The 27251-nt window shown below is 47.9% G+C and overlaps 1 protein-coding gene across 1 annotated transcript in view; it reads left to right on the top strand.

The window, feature by feature from the left end:
• Positions 1-27251, top strand: part of dve (SATB1_N and homeodomain domain-containing protein dve) — a 94755-nt gene that overhangs the window by 48585 nt on the left and 18919 nt on the right. The window contains exon 3 of the mRNA XM_022830833.2: positions 12618-12851. Coding sequence (XP_022686568.1) covers positions 12618-12851 — 234 coding nt within the window. The remainder of the gene's footprint in view (positions 1-12617; positions 12852-27251) is intronic.

The raw sequence follows: 27251 nt of genomic DNA, 5'->3' as shown, positions 1-27251 counted from the left end.
GTGCTCCAGCTGTTTCTGCGTAATGCTTATGCGAGATGCCGTTCGGAGTAAGCAAGCGGGGGCGACAGACACGAACAAAACGCACCAATGTATTGTTGTGCAATGAGACTTCCTATACTGTACGAACTGCGTCTTACGGCGACCGCGTCAGACATATTCTTAGAGCTCATTGCACCTATCCCGGTTTCATTCGCGAATCACTTCTTGGCCATATTTTGTTTTTTCATTCAATGAAAAAATATAGATTATTATTTACCATTATTTATCACGGTTCTATTTAGTCTGTGCTTAAATAAATTCTGTAACGTAACAAGTGTAAAAACGTTGCTACATCTATCCATTTGAGGACGATACATTCGGTATATAGAAGAAACGGGCTAATTATGTTAACAAATATGAATCTACATGTATTTTTAAATGAATAAATGAGTTTTACTTCGAATTGCCTAAAGTATTTGTTATATTATAAAATATACGGGACATTCTCTACGTACTAATGATCAATGTCTTCCTTGTTGTCATTGTTTTCCTTATTGTTAGTGGAACATAAGCGCACCTAGAAAGACAAGACTTACAGGCTCCAGTTTGTCGGCCGCCAAGAGGTTAGTTTTTACTATCTATCTCACCTTGGCGCCAATGAGGAAATTGGTCGTGCTTGTTGTCAGTGGTTCTCACAGTTCTCGTCACAACTGTGAGTCGACAGAATGGGGATCCCGGTTAGATGTTCGCTAGGCTCTAGGCTGTCTTTCGCTGCAGGACAACCAGTCTAGCCTCGCGAATGCTCTACTAGTAAGTGTCCTCTTTTACAGAGAGAAAGAAGGCTCCTTCTTTTCGTTACAGAAGCCTGTCTTTCTTGACTTCATTCAGCCCTCGCCTCCCTAGCGCCTTGACTAGGGTCGCTTGCCCCGCTGGCAGCTCAGTGTGCCCCTACCGCGTGTCGGTACGGTGTCTGCTTGCTTTGGCAATCTACTTAGGAAGAGGGTCATAGGGGTAGAGGGAAACGGGGGGGAGGGGGGGGGGTAGCTAGGGAAATTGGTAGGAGTTCGGAGGAAAGCACAGTGGGTATGAGTGTCACAAAAGAAGCGAAAAGCTCCGAAGACTACTCCAAGTGGGCCTGCTCTTGCAGCTTCCTCCGTCAGTTAGTTGCAGTCCGACTGGCCATAGGTAGAGACGAGACGAAAGTACTCCACTGTCGCTCAAATGCCGTGTATTCCGATCCCAGATATGATCCCTGTTTAATAATCAGAAACACAAAAAAGCAGGAGCACACAAGAAGGACCAAAAAGAAAGTACACTGTTTGGTAAGTTTGCTGCGACAGGAACTGCCGACGACTCTTGTCCTTCTTTAGCGCTTTTAGCAAGAGAGTGGCGACGGCAGCAAACGAACGCCGATCGAAGGAAAAGAACGAAGATGACATGACCATAGGGACGGAAACAGCAAAAAGGCAAACGTCGAAGACGGACTTTGCCTCAAAACTTAACCTGCCAGTCTTGATCCATCTACGTATAAACGAACGGACCAGTGAACCAGACCAAACGGCCCAGTGCAAGACCAAAAGATTTCGCGGGAGGCTAGGATCGCGAGTTACGGAGTGAGATGCTAGCCATCAAGGAATAACCTAACCTGGTGGTCGGGTCGAGATCTTTGCCATTCAAGGGAAGGCAAAGCTGGTTTAGGAAGAGAGCGGAAATTGTCTGCTAGACGCCAGTCTTGTGACAAGCTACCGCTAGCACCGTCAGTTCAGCCGTCCTCAACTCGCAACCCCAAAAGGGTGTCCTGTCGAAGCCTTTAAAAGTGGCCGCGGCTCCTCGCGCCTCTGATCTCTTGTCATCATCACTAGCTTCAAGAGATCACGGTACTCAACGTACGGTGCTTTCATAGGTTTGTCGCTTTAGACGCAGGCCTTGTGAAGCTTGCGAGAGGTGTTGCTCGGAACCGAGGGTCCAATGTTGGGAAATATGGGTATCGTCGGAGTTGACGCAGCTGCAGCAAGGAACAGACAGATAACCTTCCTTGTGGGAACAACCACCCCCTAGAATAAGTGTTGGCGCGACGGCACCTCACCCCGGAACTGAACAAGTGACACAGAAATGACTGCCAACAAAAGACGAGCGACAAAGAGCAGAGGGTTCGAGGAGAGATGGTTCGGTCGTATTGGTAATCTTCTTGGCGTTGGTCCTGTACTTCGCTTTGCAAACAAAGTCCTTGTCGGCAACAACAGCAGTGGCAGGCCGCATATGTCAATGAGTTTCATTGTCTTTGTTATACTCGGTCTTTATAGATTTGCGACAGAGTTAATGAATCGCCGTCGGATGATGTTTCTCCTCGGATATCAGATTTGCATCGTTCAGAACCAAATGGCGCGTTTTTGTAATAAATTTAGCATTACAGAAAACAAGTTATTACGATGTAATACGTGTTGCGAGAACAATATCGTGACTATGACGTGCCATTGAGAAACTATAGTAGACATGCATTTGGTTGTCTTCAAATGACGTTTTATAAGGTTTTAACAGCAGTCAATTACCTTTGATTCTTCAGATACTGAAACGTTTTTCTTCATACTACATTATCTGGGTATCATCCACAATTCAGTAGTATATTTTCGGCAAAGGAAGTGCAATCACGAAGCAAAGCCGTTTCAAATAATCCTCTCCGACACGGCGGAACGATCTCTCGTTTCTAGTATGGTTCGTATTCGGTCATACGTGGGGTGGCAATCTCGTTTTGATGACATGGCTTTGGCAGGCCTTTTCAAAAATTTGTCAGTCACTCTAGCAGTCAGGAGTACAAGATGTATCTGGCAGACACGTTACCGGCGCTGGCGATTGAGTAGCTAAGTGAATGGATTCCAATTAGCGTTGTTCGCAGTGTTTGTGAGCTCTCTAAATGCCCATTTAGCAATAACAGCAACGAGGATGCGAAACTGTTCGAAGCGTCTGTAAAGCGAGGTAAATGGCGGCCGATGGATCGAGTTGTATTTGTTTCTCGCCGTAGAGAATGACGTTGATTCGGCCGGCAGCAACACTGTGTCGTACGATGACGAACGGTCATGGCGATTCCATGTCTCGATAGACTAACAAGGACTTCGTACTCTCGATTTGATCGAGCTGGATCTGGCCAGAGCGACGGACACGAGACGTTCTTAGATAGAGGTGTGGCCACACGTTGCCGCCCGACATCATATTGGCCGTAGACAGTGATGGTTATACCAGTTCGAGTCGAGCGGGACAAATGGCTGGCTCTATCATCCTGTCGGCTCTTAATTCTATTTGAGAATTGTCTCCAATTTGTAGTTCTTCTTCATTGTAGCTAGAGCGTATGCTGTCTACGTCGTTCGCTATAGTGGTGGAGTATGTGCATTGGCCAGCAAGCGCGAGTTGAGAATAACTATGATCCAACGAAAGCTGACGGCTATGTCAGTGATCGCCTATACATGACCTATAGATGACGTTCGGCGTCCCTGTAGAACGCGTCTGAGAATCGCCTTTTTCTTTGATTCGAATGTTTCCTTCGATTCGCGCGGTAACGTCGCTTTCTCGTCTCTGTTGCTGTTGAGAATGCTTAAACTAATACGAGTACTGGCGCGCCTCCCACAGTTGCAATAGACGTGCCCGCTCTGTTGAGGAGGCACTTGATTGTCCGTGGCCGGACTCAGCTTTGGTTGCGAAGGCGGCATCAGACGAGATGAGAAAGATGCTGGCAATGCTCAATGAAAACGAGCGTCGTCGGCGTTGGATCGTCAATGTCGGCGTCTGCCGCTGCAGGGACAACGAATGAAACGCTGTCGCTGCCTCCATTTTGTATCGTTGTCATGCGTCTTTGTAGGGGGACACGATATGAAGTCCTGCCTGTTCCCTGTGCTGGCCTTCTATCCGTTCTCGTCGCATTCGCCCATTGGAAAACCACAAGCCAGCAGCCGTCGTATCGTCGAGCTTCAAAGATATTGTGTGCATCCATCCCTTCAGTTTGTGTTTTTGGCGTTGCGTTCAACGGCAGAGACCGTGACCGAGATGGCGACGTACGACGACGGATGAAAAGACAACAGGACTAACCTAGACGGCGACGCGGCGAAAAAAACTAAGCCGGCTATACTATTGGCCTTTGTAATTTTTGTTACGTCCTACGTCCTTCGATCTCGTGCTGGGGCGGTGCCGTGTCAATGGCTTGGTCACTGAGACGGCCCTGTTGTCCTTTCTACTCAGCATTTCTAATGTGATGATGAACGTTTTGCCTCCGTTGTATTATAGTTAGAGGAAGATGAATAGCGACAAGTACAACCGGCGTAATAGAACCCTGCATCGTCGTCAATTTGGCCCGGATGAAATGAGCCTACGTCCTGAGTAGGAAGCACTTTCGGCCGCGTAGCGGGCACCATTTTGAGTGCACACTCAATCAGGTGTAGGTAGAGTACAGGTGTGACAGCAAGTCGAAGTCGAAGTCAGTCTTGTAAGTCATATACAAATATGTTTGCTCAAATGTCTCTTAAGCGCAGCTGCCGCAAATCGGAAAAACGCTATTTTTTGAGACTTCGTTTTCCGAAAGGTCAATATATATATATATAATAAAAAAAAACACGTGCTTGCCTTTTTAAGCTATTACGCACACTTGATACGGTCGTAATTATAATGCTACTATATCTATAATAGTATACAGATCGGATTGTAGCGGTGTTCTAGCGATGTCTACGTCAACCAAAATAGAAGCTGACTCAAAAATCCGAGAACTTTACACACACACACACACACACACACACGTATAGCGCACAGACGCTATCGCGCAAATTTGAATGTCCAGAAAACGTGTAATTTCTATGCTTGTTCAGCTACATACTTACAAATATATCTGTAGTAGTATGTATGTATAAAACTAAGCAAAACCTGCCGGCAGTAGAAAGCGAAGGGTGAACAGATCAGAGCAGCAGGGATAGCGACTAGGGCCCGCAAAGCTAGAGCCGGCGGTTAGAGCCTGCGGATATTTTTGAAATTCGAAGGGATTAGAGAATTCGCCGCTGCCGGTCTGAGTGCGCATCGCTCTTTTCCCACTGGCCCCTCTCCCTCCCACTTGCACAGACATCCCTCCCGACTCAGTGACGCTTCGCAGCGTCGCCGTGTTTAGCCACACAGGAAGATCCGCAAGGCAGGACAGGATTCTCTCTGTCTTGTTGAAATCCCATCTGAATCTCGGAATACAAGATCCTGCTGGATCTAGTTCGCGACGGGTGAGGTTCAAACTATGAAACGGTAGCGACTGCTGCTAGAAACGGGCTGCCTCCCTTTAGCTGACTCTGGCTTGAACCTTCAAGTTCAGCTTTAGCCTGTAAGGCAATGCTTGGAATTGTGCAGTTCGGCGGCAGTTAGCAAAAGGGAAAATGCGGAAGGCGGGGAAAGCGGAACTATTCGAGAGTTCAGGAAAGAAGGCACCAAGGGACAGGAGGGGACTTCAAGGCCCCGCAGAATGGAGTGGCGCCGGTTGCCGCTTGCCCCCCAGTCAGCAGACCAATACTCGTGGCAGAAGGAAGAAGCCGAGTACTAGCACCACTAGAACTACTCCTATCCGAAAACGGGATGTGACGTTGCCATCGCGGCGACTGTCTGCCGCCACTGCCTTCACGGTGGATCGCTCGTTCGGTCGCTGTCTCGGTTCCTCGCTAGGTCGCTTGCCGCCGCTAGCATTGCATCCGTGACTGCTGTCCCAACTTTTCTTCCAGGGCACGTCGAGAACGAACTTGTCTTTAAGGATATTCCTTAAGCCATCCCCTGGTGACGGAGCCGACGGTAGCAGCAGCGGCAGGAGCTTCTCTAGCCGTTTGCCCCTGTTTCCTCCCTACGGTTTGGCTGCTGCTGCTGCTGCTGCTGGTTAGCAGAAACCTAGCCTCTGCTCCCTGTCTCTCTCGCTCTCGGTTTTCGTACCAGCAAGTCTATTTGACTCTCCCTTCTATGTATCTCCATTTCGCTTCTGGATATGAGTCGAGTCAGTAAAATCGCGATAGATGTTAGGGCTGGTTGTATATTACCACTGCTGCGGCGATTACAGGTCCTCAACCACCCACCCGCCCTTAGCACGACATCAGCTTGCTTCAACTAGGACAACTGTGCAACTCATGCTGCTTGACACACTCACTGGCTGGCTGGCTAGCTACCCCGCCGCAGGGGCAACGGATCCTGTGCGTGACGGCTATAGCGGATAAAAATTTCCAGTGGCATTTCAGCTTCGGCTGCCGGTTCGAGTGTTGTGTGAATCCTGGGTAGCTGGATGAGGAATGGTTTATGTGGCTAGATGCTTGATCGACCGCCGCCTGGTGACTGCTGCCACCGTGGCGCGGCGTCAGCGGCACAGCTGTAGAGCTCACAGAACAACTGTGAGCCATGCTCGCTCACTAGCTTGCCCACTCCTCTAGGAGCAGAGATCTAAGGAATTGTGAAAGGAACCTATTGGTGCATTAAAAGGGGGAACGAAAGGGAAGAAGCTCGGCACGAGCTAAGGAAAGGGCGAAGAAGGGGGGTTCTACCCGCGTAGCTTTCGTAGTCTATCTAGCCAGTTACGGGGAACTGGAGTGACGCGCTGGGAGGCGGGGATGGGGGCACTTTAGCCAGAAGGAAAAGGATAATCCGGATAAACTCGCCTGCGCGCGCGCTGCTGCCGTTGCTCGCCTGGAAAACGACGGCCTCGCAGCATTTCTCTCGGGAGAACTTCCCCTACTTTTCTCCCTGCTGGTCTGACCTGGTGCTCCTGCTGCTTGCCTGCTGTTATCCATCGAGCGGCCGGTTTGTGCGTACACTGCTCCACACTACCCTGTACTGTTTTTGGCCAGCTAAGCCAAGCAGGACCGACCGAAAGCTGGCGCCCCCTGACGGCGGCCTGGTCGGCTGGGTGGCTTGCCTTTCATCTATAGACTATTCTGACAACCATTAACGGCGATGGTCGATGGCGATAACCATTAGAAGACAAACAATGACATTGTCAAAATGAAGTGCTACACACCTACAATGAGCACGGCCCTTTTATGCCTCCGTGTGAAAACCGTGCACATTCATAGATTTTGCTGGTGTCTGTGCGAGATTAATTCACTGTAGATCCTCTTGGCGGATGTCAAACAGAAAACGACGACTTCTAGATGATGATGATGATGTGTGCGAATTGTAGCTACGTCATCGCGGCTGCCGCCTCTGGAAGTCGAATAGCTTCACTCGTCCATCGCTTGTTCGTTCGTGGAACTCTTGCCTTCCAAACAATTTTTGCTCTGCTCTTTTTTGTGTCCCGCTCTAGAGAGAGTGTCCCGTTGAAGAGCCTCGCTTTCTCATCTGTTTTCGTCGCATGGACAAAGCGTGGCAACTAGAGATTATCCGAATTCCATCTGCTAGGACCTAGTTGCGTCGCTTCGTCGGCGTTGGATTACACGTAGCAATAGCGGTCGGGTGCGTGCAAGAGCCTTAAGTTGCACGGCTCGACCAACTTGGCTGGGATAAGTTTGTTTGGAACGCGCTCAGTATGGAACGATGATTGACCTTTCAAAGGAATAATGCAGCCAGCGGGAGCGATCTGAGCCACGATGTCCGCTCGCAGTTCGTTTGCGGCTTACCACTATAGCGGCCCACAGGCACGGGATTGGTGGAGCAAGCTTAATTATCACATGAACTATAAAATCGCGCGTATCTCTATATGGCGGCTGTGATTTTTCGTTCAGCAGATTTCATTCAGAAATAAAACATGTACCTACTCTTGTCAAAGTGCGTTACAGGCACGCGTGCGTCGATACCCTATGTGAGTTGGATAAGGACACCGCTCAATCATCTGTAAGACGCATTCGAGTCTATGTCGCTATATCAGATTATCAAGAGTTTACTTAACATTTCGGTTATATCAACGATGCAGTGTTTGATTAGAGACAACTAGCTGATAAACTCATTCAAGCTGCTGCGACGACTGAACATTTTTCCCTTATCTTTCGCACCCACATTGTGTTTCCCACTCTCTCGCTTTCACCGTCTCTTGTATACGAAATTCGACTCAAGTACTTGAGTTCCAATTTGGCTTTGTAGCGTGGCAGTAGCTTCGGCTGATGGCGGTCTGCCCGCGTCGACTCCAGCAACCAAGTAGTTGTCGTTGTTATTGGCGCTTCAGTGTCGTGTCCCTGCCCCTCCGCCGTAACTCCCTCCAGCGTCACCGCTGCCATTGGTTGAGATGTGTTGTTAGCTGACTTTGACCAGTGGCAGGAACTGTAATAATACCGACCTCAACCACCGCCGGTATTTGAATCACAATAGGCCCCGCTCGCTTTCTTGAGGTCAGCAGCAGCAAATGGTAGCAGTAGAAGCAAAACAAGATGAAAGGTAAGGACGGGCTACAGCACAATGGACTGTGGATGACATCAAACCTCTCCACAAGTTGGGCAACAGCAGTACTTGAACGAGTTCGAATAACTCACAGACGTCAGCTACTCTACCGGCGTTAGCAGCTACGCTACAGCTGAGGATTCGCAGAGGAAGAAGTAAAATCTTTAGTGAAAGATGCAAATTCAACCACATCACTACAGTTTGCCTCACTCAACTATGCCTGTTCGTAGAGGATTGAGGTTATAAACCCCAAGGACTTCACAGCAGGCTGTTATCGCTGGTCGCTTTTGCCGCTAACTCTCTAGTGCTATTTGCATCACCCCGTCTCATTCAGCGGACCTCGATGTGACTCAGATTATCCCACCAGCTTTTTTCATCATTTGCACTCTCGGCCTTTGCCAGCCTACATATCTGCCGGTCCTTCCCATGAATAGTTGAAAGCGGGCAGCACTACTCGGTCGAGGAGAAGTCGCGCGCTGGCCCGGTGCTAGCGAATCGCTCTACAATAAGTTACCTGGCATCGAGCAACTTCTGGCGCTATCGGCGGCATGGCGGTTAAATGAGTGTACCTTTGCAGCTGAGCCCTCCGTACCCATATGGTGATAGGCGCATCTACTAAGTGGGGGCCGAGCAGAGTCGGACCTGCGCGGACACAGGGAAAGCCAAAAAACAGCAGCGAAAGTAACTAGTTCTACGCGACAAGAAGTGTCGTCCAACGCTTCACGGCGAAGTTCATTTTGAGTCAATGGGGCGTCCTCGAGGCTCCCTCTCGAAGTGCTGCGTTCGTGCTTGGAACAAGTTCAACAGCAGCTTTGTAGTTCGCGTACGAAAACAACAGCGTTGCTGTTATCGGCTGGTCTACAGTACCGATCACGCACGCCGGTTCATGTAATCCTTCAGCCGAAAGAGAATTATTGACCGCGTGTGGTAGGCCGAGAGCACGCATCATAATCATTTTCTTATCATAGAGCAACAACAATCAACCGATTTACCACTTTTCGTATTTATGCCGGTACCGTGCCGATGATTTAATAGTAAACATAAATGGAAGCGAAACACGAAAGATACAAACTGATAATAAAGGACGCCATTTGCTTGCTCATTCATAGATATCAGGTTGGCTATTGTTGTTTATACTTGAAACTATTCGCTCTGTCACAGCATGGCCCCGTCCTAATTTCATTTTACATAGAACGAAATGTTATTTCAAGCTCGAACTCTAAAAATGGATATTGGTTAAAAAAGCATGCATTCATTCAGTCAACAGATCTGGCACCTACTTTTTACCTGACCTTCTGCTGAGGTCGAAAACTTGTCTGGAGGATGCAGTCCAGCCATCCGAGGACAACTGACAAACAACTCGTGACTTGAACGGGAACGTCAAGCATCTTGAAGATATGAGACTTATTCAAAAGCATAAGTCCATATATACTAAATAATTATACTATTAGGATGGGATCTTCTAGGACTAACTACTTGTTGTCTAGTTATTTTATTATAGTAGCGAAATTTATAATTACATATATAACTAGTCGTGTAGGAGATTCAGGTCCTATTATAGGTTTAATTATAATAATTAATTGTCTTTGAACATTTCACTCGGCACTGAACGTCACGCAGTCACAGTGTCAGGTCTCCACAAGTTGACATGAAGGAAATCCGCCTAAGCCCAAAATTGAGCCAGATTTCCGTCCTTGAAAAACTATGATTTGCGCTTGGTGAAACTCGGAGAGTTCCGAAACATTGGCAAATGTTTGGCAAAAATAAGACGCTCAATAATGATCTGGATATTGCCGAGTAGCATAAAATGAACGAAGCTGACCATACTGAAGAAACGTTCTAACTAAATTATTGGTCAAGGGATGGGAAAAGGTCGTAAAGGGTCACGGCGAAGGTTAATTTGTTGTTAGAGTTCAAGTGCATTGCTACATTTTTTGTTAGGCTCAATTTATTTCCCCAACAAAAAACAGCCCTTTATGCATATGGATACAATAGATGCCGTCGGGGAGGCGTCCAGTGGCTGCATCATGCCGGCGGGCAAGCAAACGATGGCTTGCAGGTTCCTTCAGTGCTTCAGAAGAATAAAGCTAGATTCATAGAAGCTAATTGCTTGCGAACAAGTCTTCTTGGGCTTGTAGCTAAATGATGATTCAAAAAGGGAACCTGTACGATACACGGATATAGATCATAAGTACACAGACCTATCTATCCGGGCTAAGCATGATAGATACATCGATGAAAACAGGAAATGAGAAACAAATGAAAGGAGTTGATGATACTTCTTTACGCATAACATAAATCCCCTCACCATATATAAAATCCGTAGCCTAACAATATCGTGCGACGAGTGAGTCATAATCCAAAATATGATTGACACGCTGTCTAGGCATACATAGTGTGTACATACCCTCTATATCACCTGTTCCACTTTATCTAGATAGCAATAGACATATATATATATATAGCCGTGTATATATATATATATGTATACGGCCAGCCTAGGTAGGCAACTGAAGATAGGTTATGCACTACGACAGCGGACAAGTAGGTAGTAATTGCGCATATTAATCTGAGAATCTTAGAAATGGCACGGTCATAGCCCGTGTCCTGTCGCTGTAGCGACGTCGAACCCGACATTACCGTACATTAGCAGCGACGCCTTAGAAAGGACGCAACTCTCGCCTGAATGTCTAACCCGTCAGTCAAGCCAACATTGCACGCTAACCTATCCCCCTTTTCTCCAATGCAAAATTCTTTGTTCTCACTTAGTAAACCAAACATCGTTTACTATTAGCGCCACGATCGAATATGACAGCTCCTACTTTTAAGAAGTAGAACACCTCTGCTGTCCTAAATCGTAATCCGAATTAGTTTTTATCCTCCATTGGGGACGTGGCAGTAACAGCACTTTGGGGTGTCTTCTCGAGATTTTGAGTGGATGACGAGAACAGCTGGAACGAGAAGAAATCAGGAGCTCGTTCGATGAGGCGTTCCTTGGCGTTGGCCTGTGACACCGACAACGGCAATGAGGGAGACAGTTGCCAACCAAATGTGCCCATTACTTTAAGAGAAAACGCAGGCGCTTTGTCGTAAACACTTTGCCCTTTCGTAGACTTTCCCAGTAGGCCGGACTCTAATCGGTACGCTTTGCACTATCTATGTGACTTAAGCGACGCAGTGAATCTGGTCATCGCCAACACGATCGTTTCGGTGCATTCGCGCGCTACGCGAACATCACATCCATCTCGGTTAGTGTCGTTACCAATCAACAAGAAACGCGTGCTTCGAACTCAACTCGGCAGAAAAGACTTGCCGAGAAAAATTGAACAGATCCTAAGTAGACAGAAACACCCAACTGGAGGCAACACTTTCGGCGCCATCATCTCAATGGTAGACGCTAGCTCACTCGTCGCGCTGTCGTTCTCCTTTCGTCTCGTTCGAGTAAAGAAAGCCAATGAATAGTACTTTTTCATATTTTCATGGCGTTTACTCGAGCTAATTTGCTCACTCGCTGCCGGGGGAAAAACGAAGGGGCACAGGAGGACAAGAGCAGGTTGGCCGAACGAACCAACGGAGTCGGCTAGTCGGGGTCACACGTAGAGAGTAAAGATGGAGTTTTCAAAGGAGAGGTGAAGGCACGAATATTTCATTGGGCCTTCGTTCGTTCACTTACTTAGTTGGAAGTTGTTGGTGTGTCGATGTCCTCTGAGTGCTAAATGTGTCTGTTCTACCTAACTCTCGTCCTGCTGCTTTCTAATTCCCGTCTATGTAGTTTTCCTCTGCAAGTCTGTCGAGTTCTGTTCGCTATGCTGCCCCCCCCCCCCCCACAACGATTCTTATCTTCGTCACCTTTAGTAGCAAGCAGGCCGTGTTGTAATGGTAGGAAGTCGTGCCAGCAGACCCTGTATTGTTATATATATATATATATATATATATATATGCTAAAACGGCGTCATTCATTGGAACCAACAAACGAAGCGGCGTCAGTTCGAGTCGGGCGGAGCTTCCATAGCCTTCAAGGAAAAACTGCGGTTCTGTGACGACAAGCTACTGAGAGTCCCTGAAAGAAAGAGAATGTAGAAAAAATCAAAAAACAATGCGGGGGGGGAGAATGATAAAGACGAAGGTGCGCGATGGAACAAACTAATGATTCCTTGGCTGGCCCCTGAACAACCCTTAGAACGGCTAGCCGTCGCTGCGACAAGTACCTTACGTCGTTGTCTAACTTCTTATCTGTCTCGTTGATTCTCGGCGTTCTTATTGAATGTTATGCGTTGCAGGTAAGCCAGCAGTTCCTGTTCACTGCATCGTCGAGCTGAGCAATAGCGCGACCGAGGGCTGGCGGGACTCGCCCGTTCACTCGACGCAGCCCGCTACAGCTTTCGCGCACGTTGAGAATCGCGTCGTGACCGATGGTTACGCTATCGTTCCTGCGAATACTCCACTCATCAATCTCGTGCCGATAGCCCTCGAAAAACTCGGCGTTTACAGTGAAACGACCGCACCAGCTAAAGGTACGTTTGCCCCCGATGTTAAGCACTTGACACAGAAGGAGAAGATGCTAAACGCATAATATATCTATGAAGAGCTGAAGCTTTATAAAACCAATACGTAGCAGAAACGGAAGCTGACAAATAAACGAAGTTATCATTGCAATTAAATCTGATTTCCACATACCTCTCTTTGTTCTCCTCCACTTAAGTCCCGTTTTTTTCTTTTTATTTTCATCTAAACAAATAGTAACGGTTGGAAGTGAGCAGTTGGTGCGCATTGGAGTACAGACAGAGCTAACATAACGGTCGTCCAGTACTTATGCCATTTAGCTTACGGTCCCATCCATACTAGTACCACTAGGTCAAGTCTGCCAGATGTAGTTCCAGAACAAAGATCGGATGCTTATCAGCGTTTTGCCCGAGCACTTGCACTTCTGCTGACACTATTAGGGTGACCGCCTGGACACTACCCCACCAGCTGTGATCATAGTGCTACCAAAAAGCGGCCCTGTAACATTATAACATTGGTGCCCAGCTAGACATTGCTGAGTCCCTGCAGAGTTGGCAAAGAGCTCCAGGTTTCTGCCGTTGAAGCTCGCTCCGGCACTACTGCTGGTTCGAGGGGATTAAAACGAACATGGAAAGATGAAGAGATTATGTCGCTTGCTTTCCCTTCCACGTCGATTAGCTAGCCGCTGCTGTGGGTTCAGTCTTGGTGTCGGCTTCACTCCGGCGCTCGACAGGACGCTCACAAGCTGGCCATGGACCATGCAAGCAAGTTTCGTCCCTTACGCCCTCACATAGCTTTTGCTGTAGTTGCTGTTGGGTTCCTGTCTGACTGCTGCCATCCTGTGTGCGTCGCTTCGTCGGCTGTCGGTTGATCAGTCGCAGGGCTGCGCAGCTCTTTTCTGGATGGCCAAGAGACAGATCCGGCGGCACCTTACAGCCGCGTTTCTCTTCGTAAAAATCTAGGTGCCTTAGGCTCGGTCAGCCTTTTTGCCTGGAAGCCACCGCTGGTTCAGCTCAACGCGCACTGATGCCACTGACTTCGTCGTCCGCCGAAGTCATCTGGATGTAGGCTTGCCTGCTGCCCAAGATGGGCTCTGCGTCTAAATCCCATGAATCCGGCCATAGCCGACTCCGTTTGTTGCTGCTGCTGCTGTTGTAACGGCAGCAGACTATAGTCTATTGCAGTAGCGGTATCCATGGGTTGCTTTGCTTAACGGTGCTTGCCTTGCCCACATTGCCGTCCGCTGGTACTGGCTTGAGGCGGGGTATGGGTCAGTGAAGGAAGACAAGCAAGCAGGTCAGGGGGGGGGGGGGCACATAGTAGCCGATCGACACAAAATGAGAAACGTAAACAGTAGCGAAAGTGAAATAGATGATCCACCAGTTTGGCTCAGTCGGCAGAATTTGGGAAGGTTGATGGAAGATATTCTACTAGATTTGCTTTTATTACTGCCTCGTCAGGCTGAGTTGAACATCCATCATCAAAGTGATGACAATGGTAACAAAACAAGAACAATGGAGACGAAAGCAAGAACCACTTAACTAAGGTGAAAAATGTCAGATGTATCATACATTCTATAACAATGATCCTAGTGACACGGGGTATCATATAATAGTATTCGTGTGATTATCGCCTGTCTTGATGCGCTGACAAACGCGGCAAATGATATCGGTATGAGGGGTGATGCTGCAGTGAGGGCCAATTCATGATCGTCTCTATGAGAGCAGGTCTCGTACGAGTAGACAACGAAACGGTAGAACTAACAGCAACCCTTTGTAACGATAGTACTATGAAACGGCGCTGAACAGCTGACTATTCTGCTTAATATGTGACTGTTGGCCAATAACAAGAACAGCTTGATCCCTACTGCAAGATTAGGAAATAAAAATAATCCGATACGGAGGAAGGTGGGCCGTGTTGAACATGGATGTCAGAAGGCTGGCGTCTCGCCGTAGACTGGAACGTGAAGGAAGAGGATGTGTTTTTGGCGGATTATATAAATACCCGTTCCGTGACGTGACGTGACGTTTGGAAGAAGCAAAAACACGTATGATATATTTGTACGCGGCTAAAATCTTAAGGATGATCTCAAATGTGATCGTACGTAATCGTTGTCACTATGGAATAAACGCGCATATGCAGATGCCTGTACAATATATTGGTCAAAACAAGATTAGCTGCAAAAACTGTATTCCGACGCGAAGTGCTGTATAAACGTTGGGTCATTTGTATCCGTATTTCGCACTACCGCGAATTTCTACTTTATACTGCGAACAGCTAGATAATAATAATAATAAAAGCGAATCGCGAAATTTCTGATATAAGAAAAATATAGAAAGTGTACACACCGCTGATGAAGGCAGAGTGATTGGGTCGCAGCGGCATTTGGCAGCCCAACCCACTCGTAAGCTGCCTTCGGCTACTGGTATTGTTGCTACTGGTGCTACTCAGAAGAGCCTTTCAAAAACCAGGGAGAATCGGATTGACCCGACAATCAATTCCTTTGGGACGGACGCTAGGCCGCTCAGGTAACCAGTTTTCGATCGCTATCTGGTCTGCCAACAGCGTTCGCCTTGTTGTGATTTGACGTCTCGGGAACGTTTGCTCCAACCTTTCACCGCAACACGAGTGACATACCCAACTACGAGAGGCAAGCTACTCGATCCGACGTACACCTGTACATGCTCGAACCTTTACTCTGAGTATTGCTCCTGCGATCGCACGGTCTAACGTGATTTGGCCAATGGGGAATCGGCCAACCAAGCGGCTTTATTTGCCTCGCGCTGAGCCGTTCTTTTGAGGTTAGCAACAGGAATATAAGGCCAGCAGCGGCAGCAGACGCAGCAAGTGCAGGACCAACAAGCGAACTACAGTACTTGTAAGGCCTACATCGCTGGTATCAAAGTGCTGAGCCGTGCCACTATCGTCGCATTGGCACAACGCGCTGCGACCACACAACCCTACGACGCAAATCTACGGTCTGCCTTCGGTCCTATGGCCCTGAGACTTTTAAGCTGCCGCGACCTCCCACGAGTTCCCCTAAGCTGTAGCTATACAAACTGGCGAAGACTGAGTGTCACCCCTTGCCAGCCGGGTCGTTCGCTGGGAGGCGGGACTTCTGTCCTAGTAACATCATGTACGTATATACGATGGATGTACTCAGGCGGGTTTATTTTTTGTCTCTCTTGGCTTGGCCACGATGTAGGTTGCTTTTACGCATACAAGCATCTATATAAATCTGCCTGTTGGCGGGTTGTTGTCGCTTCCGTATAACCCGCCCGTGGTCGGTCCTGGGGTGATTGTAAGGGGTCGGGATCACTCCAGCCTATATTTCTATTTCTCTTTTTAGCCTATTTCCCCCCTCTCTCCTGCTCTTTCTCTCTCACACACACACACTCTCTCTGTTGTCTACGCAAAAACGCATTCGTTGTAGCTATCTCTGTTGTTGCTGTTGCTACTGCCGCCGCGACTGCTACATAGCTGTGGACGCGTCTTATCATCCCTTGCGCCAGGACCCGCTTCCGCCCCTTGAAAGGTTCACGGGTCTAACAGGCACAGACGTAGCCTTTGTAGAGTTTAGGGTCTACCGTGGTGGATCATGTCCCGCTTGGATGGCGATAACAATAACTTGTTGGCCTCCAGCTTTGCCGTTCCACCAGTCCTACAATTTGTTTTACGTCAACAACGCCAGTAGCGGTATAAAGCGAAGCCTGCGCGAGGCGGCAGACAGGACAAAGCAAGCGAGGTGAGCAAGTATCTCGTCATTCCAACGAATTACGCTCATCAAATTGAACTCCGTAGAGACAGAGAGCTGACTCGAATTGGTGTCAATGACAACAACAGCAACAACGACAGCATCGAAGCGAAGTAGGACGACGACAATCAGATTGACTGTCTGTCGATATGTTTGTACTTAGGTGTGCGACGCGACGAATAGAAAACGAGTTTGCCAAATATATCCGATCCCATCACATTGTGAGCCAAACACTATAAGGCTGTGTTAAAAAAAATCGAAAAAAGCCCAAACACCGCTCATACGAACTGATGTGAACAGCGAAGGTGCGTTGTTGACAAAGATCTGAGTAATCTGCGCGCTTCTGCTGCTGCTTCAGCGGTTGCCATCGGTCGTGTAGGTTCGCAGGGCTGTATAAAAGTCTTGCATAGGGAGATGCTTGTATGCGCGATACTGAGGTAGCAGCCGAACTATTCCGTCTCATTACGCGTTAACCTATTACAGTGTGTATACTATGAAGAAGTGTGATCGAATGACTTAATTTGTTTGAGTCCATAGGCTATAGTTACGTACGAGGGCTGGCAGCTTACTTCGAGAGCTCAAGCGGCATTGCTGAAGATTTACGCCAACGGATAACAGTAACATGGAGAGCACGGAGTGTAGGCACGGATGGCTGCGCCAGTTTACATAGCAATCCAGCGTGTACTAATTATATATAATAGTGGTTCTTTTTCCGTAATGACACTTTAACACTGTAAAATGAACGTCTTCATACGAGTGAACCTTTACGACGATAGCAACAAAACATGAGCCTGTAATGGTACTAGTATCTTCTGCCATCTTAATTATTGCTGCCGGTCTATTACGCTACATCCATGCATCTACATATTTGTATTCAAATATCTGAGTCGCTATGTCGTTGGACTTCCTGCCTGTCTCTTGGTTCTCCTATCTACTTCAGTGAATGTAACCGGTTGTATGCATACGACGAGTGCCGAGAATATGACGCGTTGGTTCGCTTGCGTCCCGAAGGCAATCCTTTCGATGCGGTAGAGACAGCCACGGCAGTGAGGCCGTGAAGCTAGCTAGTTTAGGGAGAGTTTCCCAGCCACAGTTATATGTACAGCGTAGCGAAATCGCTTATCCATGATATAAGAGGGAGTCTGTTCGGAAAGAAGACAGGGGGCACGAGACGAACGAAAGACTGGAGAGCCTGCAAAGGCTAGCTGGGGGTCGGGAATTGTACTAGGAAAATGTTCGGGGTGAAGTATTCCCTAGTTTCTCCAATCCGACCCCGCTGGCGCCCTTTGGTCAAGACGAAAAGCGGGATGGGGCAGAAGTGGAAAGAAGGCAGCCAGGGATGGTAAATGGGGCCTCTTGGGTACCGGGGTCTTAAGCTCTTTTTCGTATTTTAATCTCTCTAGCCGAAAGGGCTGCCCCTTTGCTGGCAGCCGACAAACGGGCGGACCAACCAACGGTAGCGGCAATAGCAGATCCTTGAAAGCGACGCTGAGCCAAGCTGGCCGCTCGAGTCTCTCTTGTTGGGCTTGCTTCAGCATTTTCGCAGCCAGATCTACATGCGCACACACACACAGATACATACAGCCAGTTTCATCGGCTCCACCATTCTTGGATTCTCTATGACTGCCCCTACCTTATCCATTCCCCGTGAAGTACCCCATCTTTCTACCCCCACCCCAAAAACCCCACTACATCTCTCCGCTCACTCTCTTCGGATAAAGCCGGTGCGACCACAGTAGAGCCCAGCCTCGCCTCAGTGCAACGCTGTTCGCTGTCTAATCCGCCGTGGTCGCTGCCGCTGGGCTGCCCTTTGCCATATCCAGCCAGTTCTGCTGTAGCGCTGCTAGTGCTATTTTGGCAATAACCTGCGTGCACAACGCACAATCGCCGGCACTGGGTGCTGGGCGTCGAGCGTTGGGCGAGCGCTACCATTACCAATGCGCTGAACGACAGGCTGGCTAGCATCACATGATCCAGATTTACTATAACCCCAGCTCTCCACGAATCCAGCCCTGTATTTCCTCCTTCGCTTGAACAACGTTAAGCTTGGCCGTGGCCAGCGAGTTCGATCTCCATTGACATGGACAGGACGATCCGCCGACACGAGAAGTTGGCCTAATGCCGAAATGGAAAGGCTCAGAAAAGGTCAGGACGGATTTGTTGAAACAGTCTCTGAGTTTTGCAATGACCATTTTGCTGATCACATAGACAGACACATGCCTATATAAGATTACAAGAAGTAGATGCTAGGGCTCGCACCAACAACAGTTTACTACGTAGACGTGAATTGATGACACGGACAACGTAGAATTTAACTAGAGTTTACTATAGAATTTAACTAGAATCAAGCTACTCGTATAGCGGAATACCTCGTTATGGCTCATGCCCTGCTGGTATCAACGCGCAACAGAACTAAATCAAAAACAGCAATACATAAATTAAGATAAAATGGCCTGTTCACCGCTCTTAATCATGTAAGTTACCTTTCCTATCGTGCGCTTGTTTATACAGGTGGCCTACTTTCGGACAAATGCACATGCTTAGCGCCAACCGGCGTCTGAATAGACTACGCGAGCAGGCCACTGTGTCGGGGGCGTAAGTAAATAGTTGTCGGAGATTCACTTGAGGCATGTGGCACACGATATAGCGACTGGTCCTATGAGCAGGGAAACTGAGTGTGGGTATAGGTGTATTGGAAAGATGGTAACTTCGTTTGAATTTCATGCAAACACATTACACCCTTACTTTCGTAGTACTCATATATCGTCTGGTGGTTATAATACTTCGGAGGTATGGCAGACGGTGTGAAGCAGGTTAAATTTCTTCGGACCCGTCTTTTCGAGGTAGCCAACACTGACGCTGTCTGAAGGTGTTTGTCCTCACCGGCGACGCTAGCTCTCTTCAGTAGACCACGACTCGGTATATTGCCTAGTCAATGATTCGCAGTGCGTCGCGTGATGCTTATTGCCTGCAATGCTATGAGCTACCATTATTTGCGCTCTTGTTTGGCGTCTCGCTGTTTAGTCCTTGGAAAAATACGTTGCACGAATATTTTTAGACCTATGATAAGGGTTTAAACCTTGGTAGTTTTAGATTACCCTTGCCGACAAGAAACGATATAACCATATAATACGATGTATAATAAAGTGAATCATATATCACTAATGATGTGCTCGTACACCAACATTTCCATGTTAGGATTTTTCTCTAAGGGACTACCGCACATACATTTTTCTGTTCCTATCAAAGCGAGCCTCTACACATTTTTCGAACAATGCAATGCCCCAATGAAGTTACATGATTGGCATTAACTTGCAATTCATATTATTTCTCTGTTTGCGTAGCCAAGATGCTAATATGTCAATAGGTAGAACAAGGTATAACTGACAAATGCTAAAGAATCACAGACTGCTGATATTGCATACAAATGATTGTACCATACATCTGTTGTAGATTAGTATTTCTATATGTATAAATAGTATAAATGGTTTCACTAGCATGAGCCATCAACACGGCGCCGTGAAAATAGCGGCAGTTGGGTGGCCTGTGTTTAGGCTGGTCGCAGCGGTACCATCACGAGTAGGGTTCCTTCAGTAGTGCCAGCAACATTAAGCCAAGGTCCGCGGAGCTGAGTCGAGCCGAAAGCAGGCTTTCAAAAGGAGCTATACTAGCTAGCCGAGGCTGTCGAGGGAGACAGTCGCCACCGGCTTAAGGGGACAGCCGTCTACATCCACTTCGGGTACTACGACGGAGCGCAGAAGGGGGTGACGAGGGGCCGAAGCTGAGTGCTCGGCATGAGCACGCTGAACGTTGCCGAACCGCAGGGGACGCTTTAGTAAATTCGTGTTTCTCCTACAACCCGCGCTACCTTTCCCTTTAGCTCTTTCCCCGCTGTCAGTGTGCGACCCCGTTCTCCGTGGCGGCCGCCATCCACACTTCCTATCCCCTAAGCAGCACACCCCAAATTTCCCTTCAAAAACCCTCGCGCCCCCGGCTAAAAGAGGATTATCCCTGTTTGTCTCGGGAACCAAACGGGAATAGGGAGGTCCCCTGGCGAGCAGATGCGGCAGCAGGAGGCGCCGGCATTGCCATCGTAGCCACTGCTGTTCAAGGGGTATGGTGGCGGTGATGGCAACCGTGGTAAGGACTGCTTGGCTACGATGCTGCTAGAACTGGAGGCTAGGGCCTCGGTGCCGAAGTTGGGTTGCGCGTGGCACAGCGCACTGCTTCGCTTGCTTAATGTATTGCTGGCAGAAGGGACGGAGCATCATCCACGCGCGAGGGTTTTGAGGGTGGAACGCTTTAGATCGAAGGAACTGTCAGGAAACGCAGTGGGACAATCGTGGGACATTCAGGGAACGGGGGATTCTACTTTAAAAATGCTTAATCCACCAACGGAGGCAGGCCGACGGAAGAGAACGGCGAGAAGGAACGATAAAGAAGTGGAGAAAAAAGGGGAGGGAGTAGAAAGTACAGGAAGACTTGCAACGGCTGTTGTGCCGGCGACGGGGAATCGGCCTGGCTAGCCAAAATGGACATCAACAACAGATACATGCACACACGCACATACACGGATATGGGCGCAGCAGTGGTTAGGAAGACACACAGGGAGTATAGTACGGCAGGCATGTGTATTTATTGGCCCAATTCGCAATATTCCATCTGGGTATGCGAATATATACAAAAAAAAACGCAGTCAATCGAATTGTTTCTGATCTAGGTCATATTTATGACAATTATAATCTCAGATGGTTACAGTAAATCAAATGGAACAGAGAGAAGTCAAGCTTAAACGTATTATTTGTCGTGTTGGCAAAATATAAAATGTTCCAGTAGAAACTTACCGATAGTGCAAAACTAACCAAACATCGTCAATCAAAATTATGCTCGTAATACCTTGGAGTTTATAAAAAAAAAATTGTATAGCACACAGGGGTCTCTAATGAAACCCACTGCCAATTTACAGAAAACTGTATTAAATTTCAAAATAAGAGTGGTTGTTGTTAAAACTATAATTACTTTCTAGCATAATGAAAGTTTTTTGTGAGTTTTGAATTCTGCCACGTGTACAATATCGATGTAGTCATATTCAATACTACGACTTTTGCCTTCTGAGTCTTGACTAGCAAAGACAACCGGCCTCATTCGATGGTGTGAAAATGGTTAATGTTCGAGGAAGACGTCTTTGGATATAGTAGTCTTCTATTGTCGTTTTCTTTTCTTATTTTATCCTTTCCACGAACGTTATATGGCGCGCTCATTCTAATTCATGACTCCCGCAAGCTAAGAGTCCATATAGAGATGTCATCGAGACCTTGGTAAGCAGCAACGGATGACATTTGGCGTGTGCCGGCAGAGTGAAGCACCGCTGCTAGCACGGGCCCTCTCCTTGCCATAGAAAGGAGGTGAAGTTGACATCTAATTACTCGAAAAGTAAGAACTAAAATGAGAAAATGAAATACGGATACTCGTTCCATTGCTGACTGAAGGGTGACCGTCCGCTCCTCAGCTCGCTCGCCCCCATTTCGACAAAGACGAACGCAAGCGACAAGCCAACCAGCGGGCAAGCTAGTCGAGGGAAAAGGCAGATCCCTCTTGTTCCAAATGTCGTCCTCCTTAGCGCATCAACTGTCGTCATCGTCATCATCGTTCCGATATCACAATCACTGCCATCGTCGCCATCAGGACAACCGGCAATACCAGCAAGTTCGGCCATCTACTTATATAGCAGTTGGCTGTCTTCGTACCTAGATGTGTCTTTCCCTCATCTCTTTCATTCGTCCATTGTTCCACAAAGGACGTATTTTGGTCGGCGGCTCAGCTGGTTTGCCGAGCGACTGATTGAGTGAGTGAGTGGACGGCTGAGACGACCATGAAGATCGAAAAGAGGCTTGTTTATTGCTACAATAAGAAGGCATCCTTGCCGCCTTGGCCCCATCCCACCGGGACATCATATTATTAGCATTAGCACAGAGTTGAATAAGAAGTCTTTCCGATATATAACAAACTAGTTAAGGGAGTGAGTTCAAATAAACAGGTAACGTGGCCTTATACATGTATTACGTTTTGGCACTATAAGGTAGTCTGCCCGGTGACGTTGCATTACCGAAACTCGTTGTGAAACTCTTTGCCTAGGAGGCGCGCACGTTTGTCGGTCCTACGAGCAAGCAGTCCCATATTGCAAGCGGCGATTCTGTTGGCGTCGTTGTTGTCGGCATCGTCTCTGTACCCATGCTCCTTCCTTGGAGTATGATGAGCGTGCAAAAGAAGATGAAAGACAGAATAGGCAGCATCAAGGGGCGTTAGTCGGGAGGCGGTATGGTAAGCGGCGCGCGTCAATGCAGCTGATGCTGTGTACCCAGGCATGTGCGCTGATTGTCGCACTTAAAGATAATTCCTGAATTGAGCATCCTCACTTATAGCTACACTCACTCTGACATGAGCCAGCGTTTCAGTCTGCCTCGATTGCGATTGAAGAAGCGATGGCAAAACGCTGCTAGAGAGAAAATCTGGCAGTTAACATTTTACCACCCTTTGGCTCTTTCGCAGTTTCCTTTACTCTTCCTTTTTCCCACTGTTCCGGTCTAACTCGTCGGCTTTTCCGTCTCTCTTACCTCAATTCGCGCTACCGCCGCTGCCATCGCTCGAAAACCCCTACGCGACTAAGCCTGCCTAGCTAGCTAGCTAGCTAGCTAGGCGAATAAGTTGCCGATGGGGCGTTCGAGTCGCCCCCCAACTCCCCTTACTCACTCGTTCTACCTCAAAACGGTTCTGCCGATTTTGATCCCCTCTTTTGCCGCTGTCGCCATGCCTGTCATTTCGCTTTTTGCTGTTGCGATATGGAACTGTGTTCCTGCGAAATGGCAAATCGGCACAATTGTGGATCGAAACATTGGCTGGGCTATGGCTCGGGATGAGACCTGGGGACGGGAACGCTGAAAAACCAACGGCGGAAAGCCGAGATGGGCTTGCTAAAGAAGGTTATGCCTTTGGGAGCTTTTTCTTGCTCGCTTGCGAGGGGCTTCTTGCCCTTGCGGACGCGCAGTGAGCGCTGGCATCGAGCATGGACAGCTTCGGCAGGCTTGACGCTTCAGATAGATTGGATGTGTACACATTTGTAGGGATAGTTAGAGAAAGAAAGGTGCGGACGGCGCGAAAAAACTAGCTAGGGAAGCATCTAGAATGAGACAAGGTTGAGAAAATCAGAACGGAAAAGGGCTGCACTCTACCTTTCGTGGCTTTTTCGTCTTGGTTTCGTTTTATTTGCTAACTGACTGGAAGATCGACACAGAGGGAAGCGATGAAGGGAAGCCATAGAGGAATCAAGCGAACTCCTCCCTCTTTCTCCTTTGGTGTTTGCGCTCTTTTGGCTCTGGACTTGGAGACTGCTGAAGAAAGATGGCAGCACCAAGAGTTTCGTGGGGATACCGTGGGCTGAAGTGGGGTAATTGGCTGGCGGGCGTATGATTACATTGAGCCGCCGCGTGGCGGACAGGCAAACGCGGCTAGGAGCGGCACTCGAGATGGTATGGGAAGAACCGGTACAGCAAGGGAAGCGGCAAGAAGTTGAGGTTTGGGGTGACTGAGAAGGGGCAGTTATTTGGTTGAGATTTTAACTGCGTTTCAGATGTGCGTCAAACTGCGCCTCCTTTGATTTCGTCTTTCCTGCATCTCCTCATTGCGATGGCCAGAAGGCGGGTTTGTTGCCGGGCATTTGACAGTAAAGGTAGCTCATACATTGCAGACGGCGTATGCTACTGCCTCGCTTTCGATAGCTTGAGGCATCTTAGACGGGACGACAAAGGCGCCCGAATCGTTGTAGTAGCAGTAGTATCTGAACGGTAAATAGTGATACTCGTGGTCGTAACAGCGACAGCACCGACGGTCGACAATGTTCATGGCTGACTTTTCATATACAGTGACGAATACAGCGTTTTTCGCACATGTTTCGAGACCTGCGATAACAACCTGTCCTAATGGGAGAAACGAGAAGGAAGTGAGAGCCTTTGAAAGACAAAGAAAATTGATGCAGGACGAAAGAGTTCAATGGCGTGAATTGAGTCGATGCAGGCCAATGCAGGCTCAACGAGCAACGAAAGCGGGAAAATGTCGAACCTTTCTTTCTTTCTTTTCTTTTCTTGGTAGTTGTGTGCTGCACTTTTTCGCAGCGCAAAACTGCCCAACACGACGCTAAAGGTTCTACCTTCTTTATGTTATAATATGATTTCCCACCGGGCGAGCGCAAATATATTCCAGGAACCTACGACGCTTATAAACTCCTAGTTATTCGGCCATTTGGGCACGAGCGCAGTCTTCTGTGAGTAGTTTGAGCTGGCGGTCGACTTCTTATGAACTGATTCAGGTACGTTGTCGATCAGCGCGCGTTAAGAACTTAGCGCCGTTTCAACAACAACAATGACGTCGAAAAACATCAGGCAGATTTTGCTGTACTCAGATGTAAATACTGATTACAATCTGGTACTCCTAGTACATTCTCCAGTTTTCGTGTTTAGTAGCTACTAATAATGAAATACCAACCTATGTATAGCCAATTCCGGTTGAAGGGATGAGGGTTCAAAGGGTTGGAGAAAATCGCCGCCTCGTGTTTAAGTAAGGTATACAGCTGTTCTCAGCCTAAGACGTTGTAACGTGCGTAGACGTTGTACACTCATTTTGCACAGCTGTTCTTTGCACATATTAAGCTTGCTAGTAAAACTGAAGGTACACTTAATCATATGAATTGAAATAGTTTACACATCTTGCCCCATTTTCCCGTCAATCAGTAAATCGACTAATAGTGCTACCGAAAAATCATTTATTTTATCATGTTTCGATAGTATTATCTGCTCTGGTTGTCTTCCTTTTTTCTTATAGAGATCGTTTTCGAAATTTTTCGTTTATTAGCTTCAAAAAAAACGTTTTGAATTTCCAGTCCTACACTACCGTTAGGCGCGCCCGAAGCGGATAGCCTCAGTGGATATTCGATAGCACTATATCTGGCTGGTATATTGATCAAATGCCGATTACTGACCTCAATACCTCGTTGAACATATAGTGAACAGCGCTGGGTAAAGACAGACATAGCAGCAGGTTCAGGGGGGCATTTCTTGCCATCGCCACTTCTTTCTTCAGTTTGTCTGTCGTTCATCTATGCCCCCAGTGGATAAGCTCGTTGCTTTAGTTTGAACGACGACGACGACGACGACGACGATGATGCGGATACATCCGAATACAGCAGATAGGCAGAAGATAAGCTCAGATCCAGTAGGTCTGGCGGTCGACTGCCCTGCTGCTGCTGATGCGCTGTTAGTATACGGCAGTACTCGCTGCCCCTGTGGCAATAGCTACCATGTGCCGTTTGCCTGTTGGCTCAATCCGCCGTTTCCCTTTCTAAGTAGGAAACAGACGTAGAGCGGATAATGATGCTGATGATAGTGCCGAAGATGGTAGATGTAATAAAATGGAAAAAAGGAAAAGAGGTATCGGCAGACAAGTCTCCACCGACGAAAGCCCAACGAAGAGCCAAATGAGATACGGGTAGTCCTTGCCAAACTCTAATACCTCCCGCCACATGGAAAGTCGTCTCCTTCGGCTTCGCTGGAGTTCGGCGAGACGCGTTGCTTTAGTTACACTACCAGCCAGTGGCCGGCGGCGGCAGCCAGTCGGAGATGAAGGCTTTACCGGCTTCACTACGAGAAAAAAAACTGTGGTCGTCGAAGGTTCTGCGCGAAAAGTTAAACGGATAACGTTGGACGGCCGGCTTAGACGACAGGCAACGGCGGCAGCAGTAGCCTCTACGCAGCTGGATCCAGCGCTGGGTGCCGTCATTCAGCCAGCAGTGGCTGACCCCCGTCTGCTGGCGTTCCCGTAGCCTTGGCAACTGATGCTGCTGGTGCATCTGCAGTCCTTTTTCCTAGTGGCAGAGACGGTGACGATGACGAAATTCGATAGAAATATCATGAACCGCAAGGCACCGACTTCAGAAACACCACAAGTCCCTTTAGAACACTGACGCGAACAACAACGACGACAACAAGAGTGACACCTACAGCTCCGGCAGGATCAGCAGCATACGCTATTGCAGTGGGGGGCGCAGCCTGTTTGCGTTGGGAATATGCATGGATAATCTTGACCCATTCGTAGGGTAGTATTCGAGTTTGCTGTATGTAGACATAAACTATCGACTGGTTGGCGGGACGGCTGAGGACCCATCGACTGTTGCACTTCAGCGTTTGTCTGCCTGATCCGTTGCCACAACGGCCTACAGTCGTATCGATTGGATTCGATGTATGTGTAGATATAGCAGTTGTAATAATGGACAATAACGAAGAGACGACAACTGATGACACTTTTAACAGAATAAAGACAAGCGGCGATACTAGACCTAACATTTGTCGTTACGTGGTGATGTGAAGCTTTCGCTACATCAAACCGTACGGATTTACGGTACGAAACGGCAGCTTGTTGGAAACCTAAAAAATTGCCATTTAAGACACCAAAGAAAATCTATGAGACGAAAGCGAAAATGTTAGGTTAGGTTAGGGTCAGCCATATTTCCATTTGTAATTTGTGTTGGGGTTACGCGTTTTGTAGCTGGTACAAATACGCTTCACCCGCTTAAATACAGTATGCTTACTAGTTTATCATTATACCGGGT

Source organism: Varroa jacobsoni, unplaced genomic scaffold, assembly GCF_002532875.2.
Source record: "Varroa jacobsoni isolate VJ856 unplaced genomic scaffold, vjacob_1.0 scaffold_294, whole genome shotgun sequence".
Taxonomy (NCBI): Eukaryota; Metazoa; Arthropoda; class Arachnida; order Mesostigmata; family Varroidae; genus Varroa; species Varroa jacobsoni.
Note: the sequence above shows the minus strand (reverse complement) of the source record. Positions and strands in the feature narration are given on the sequence as shown.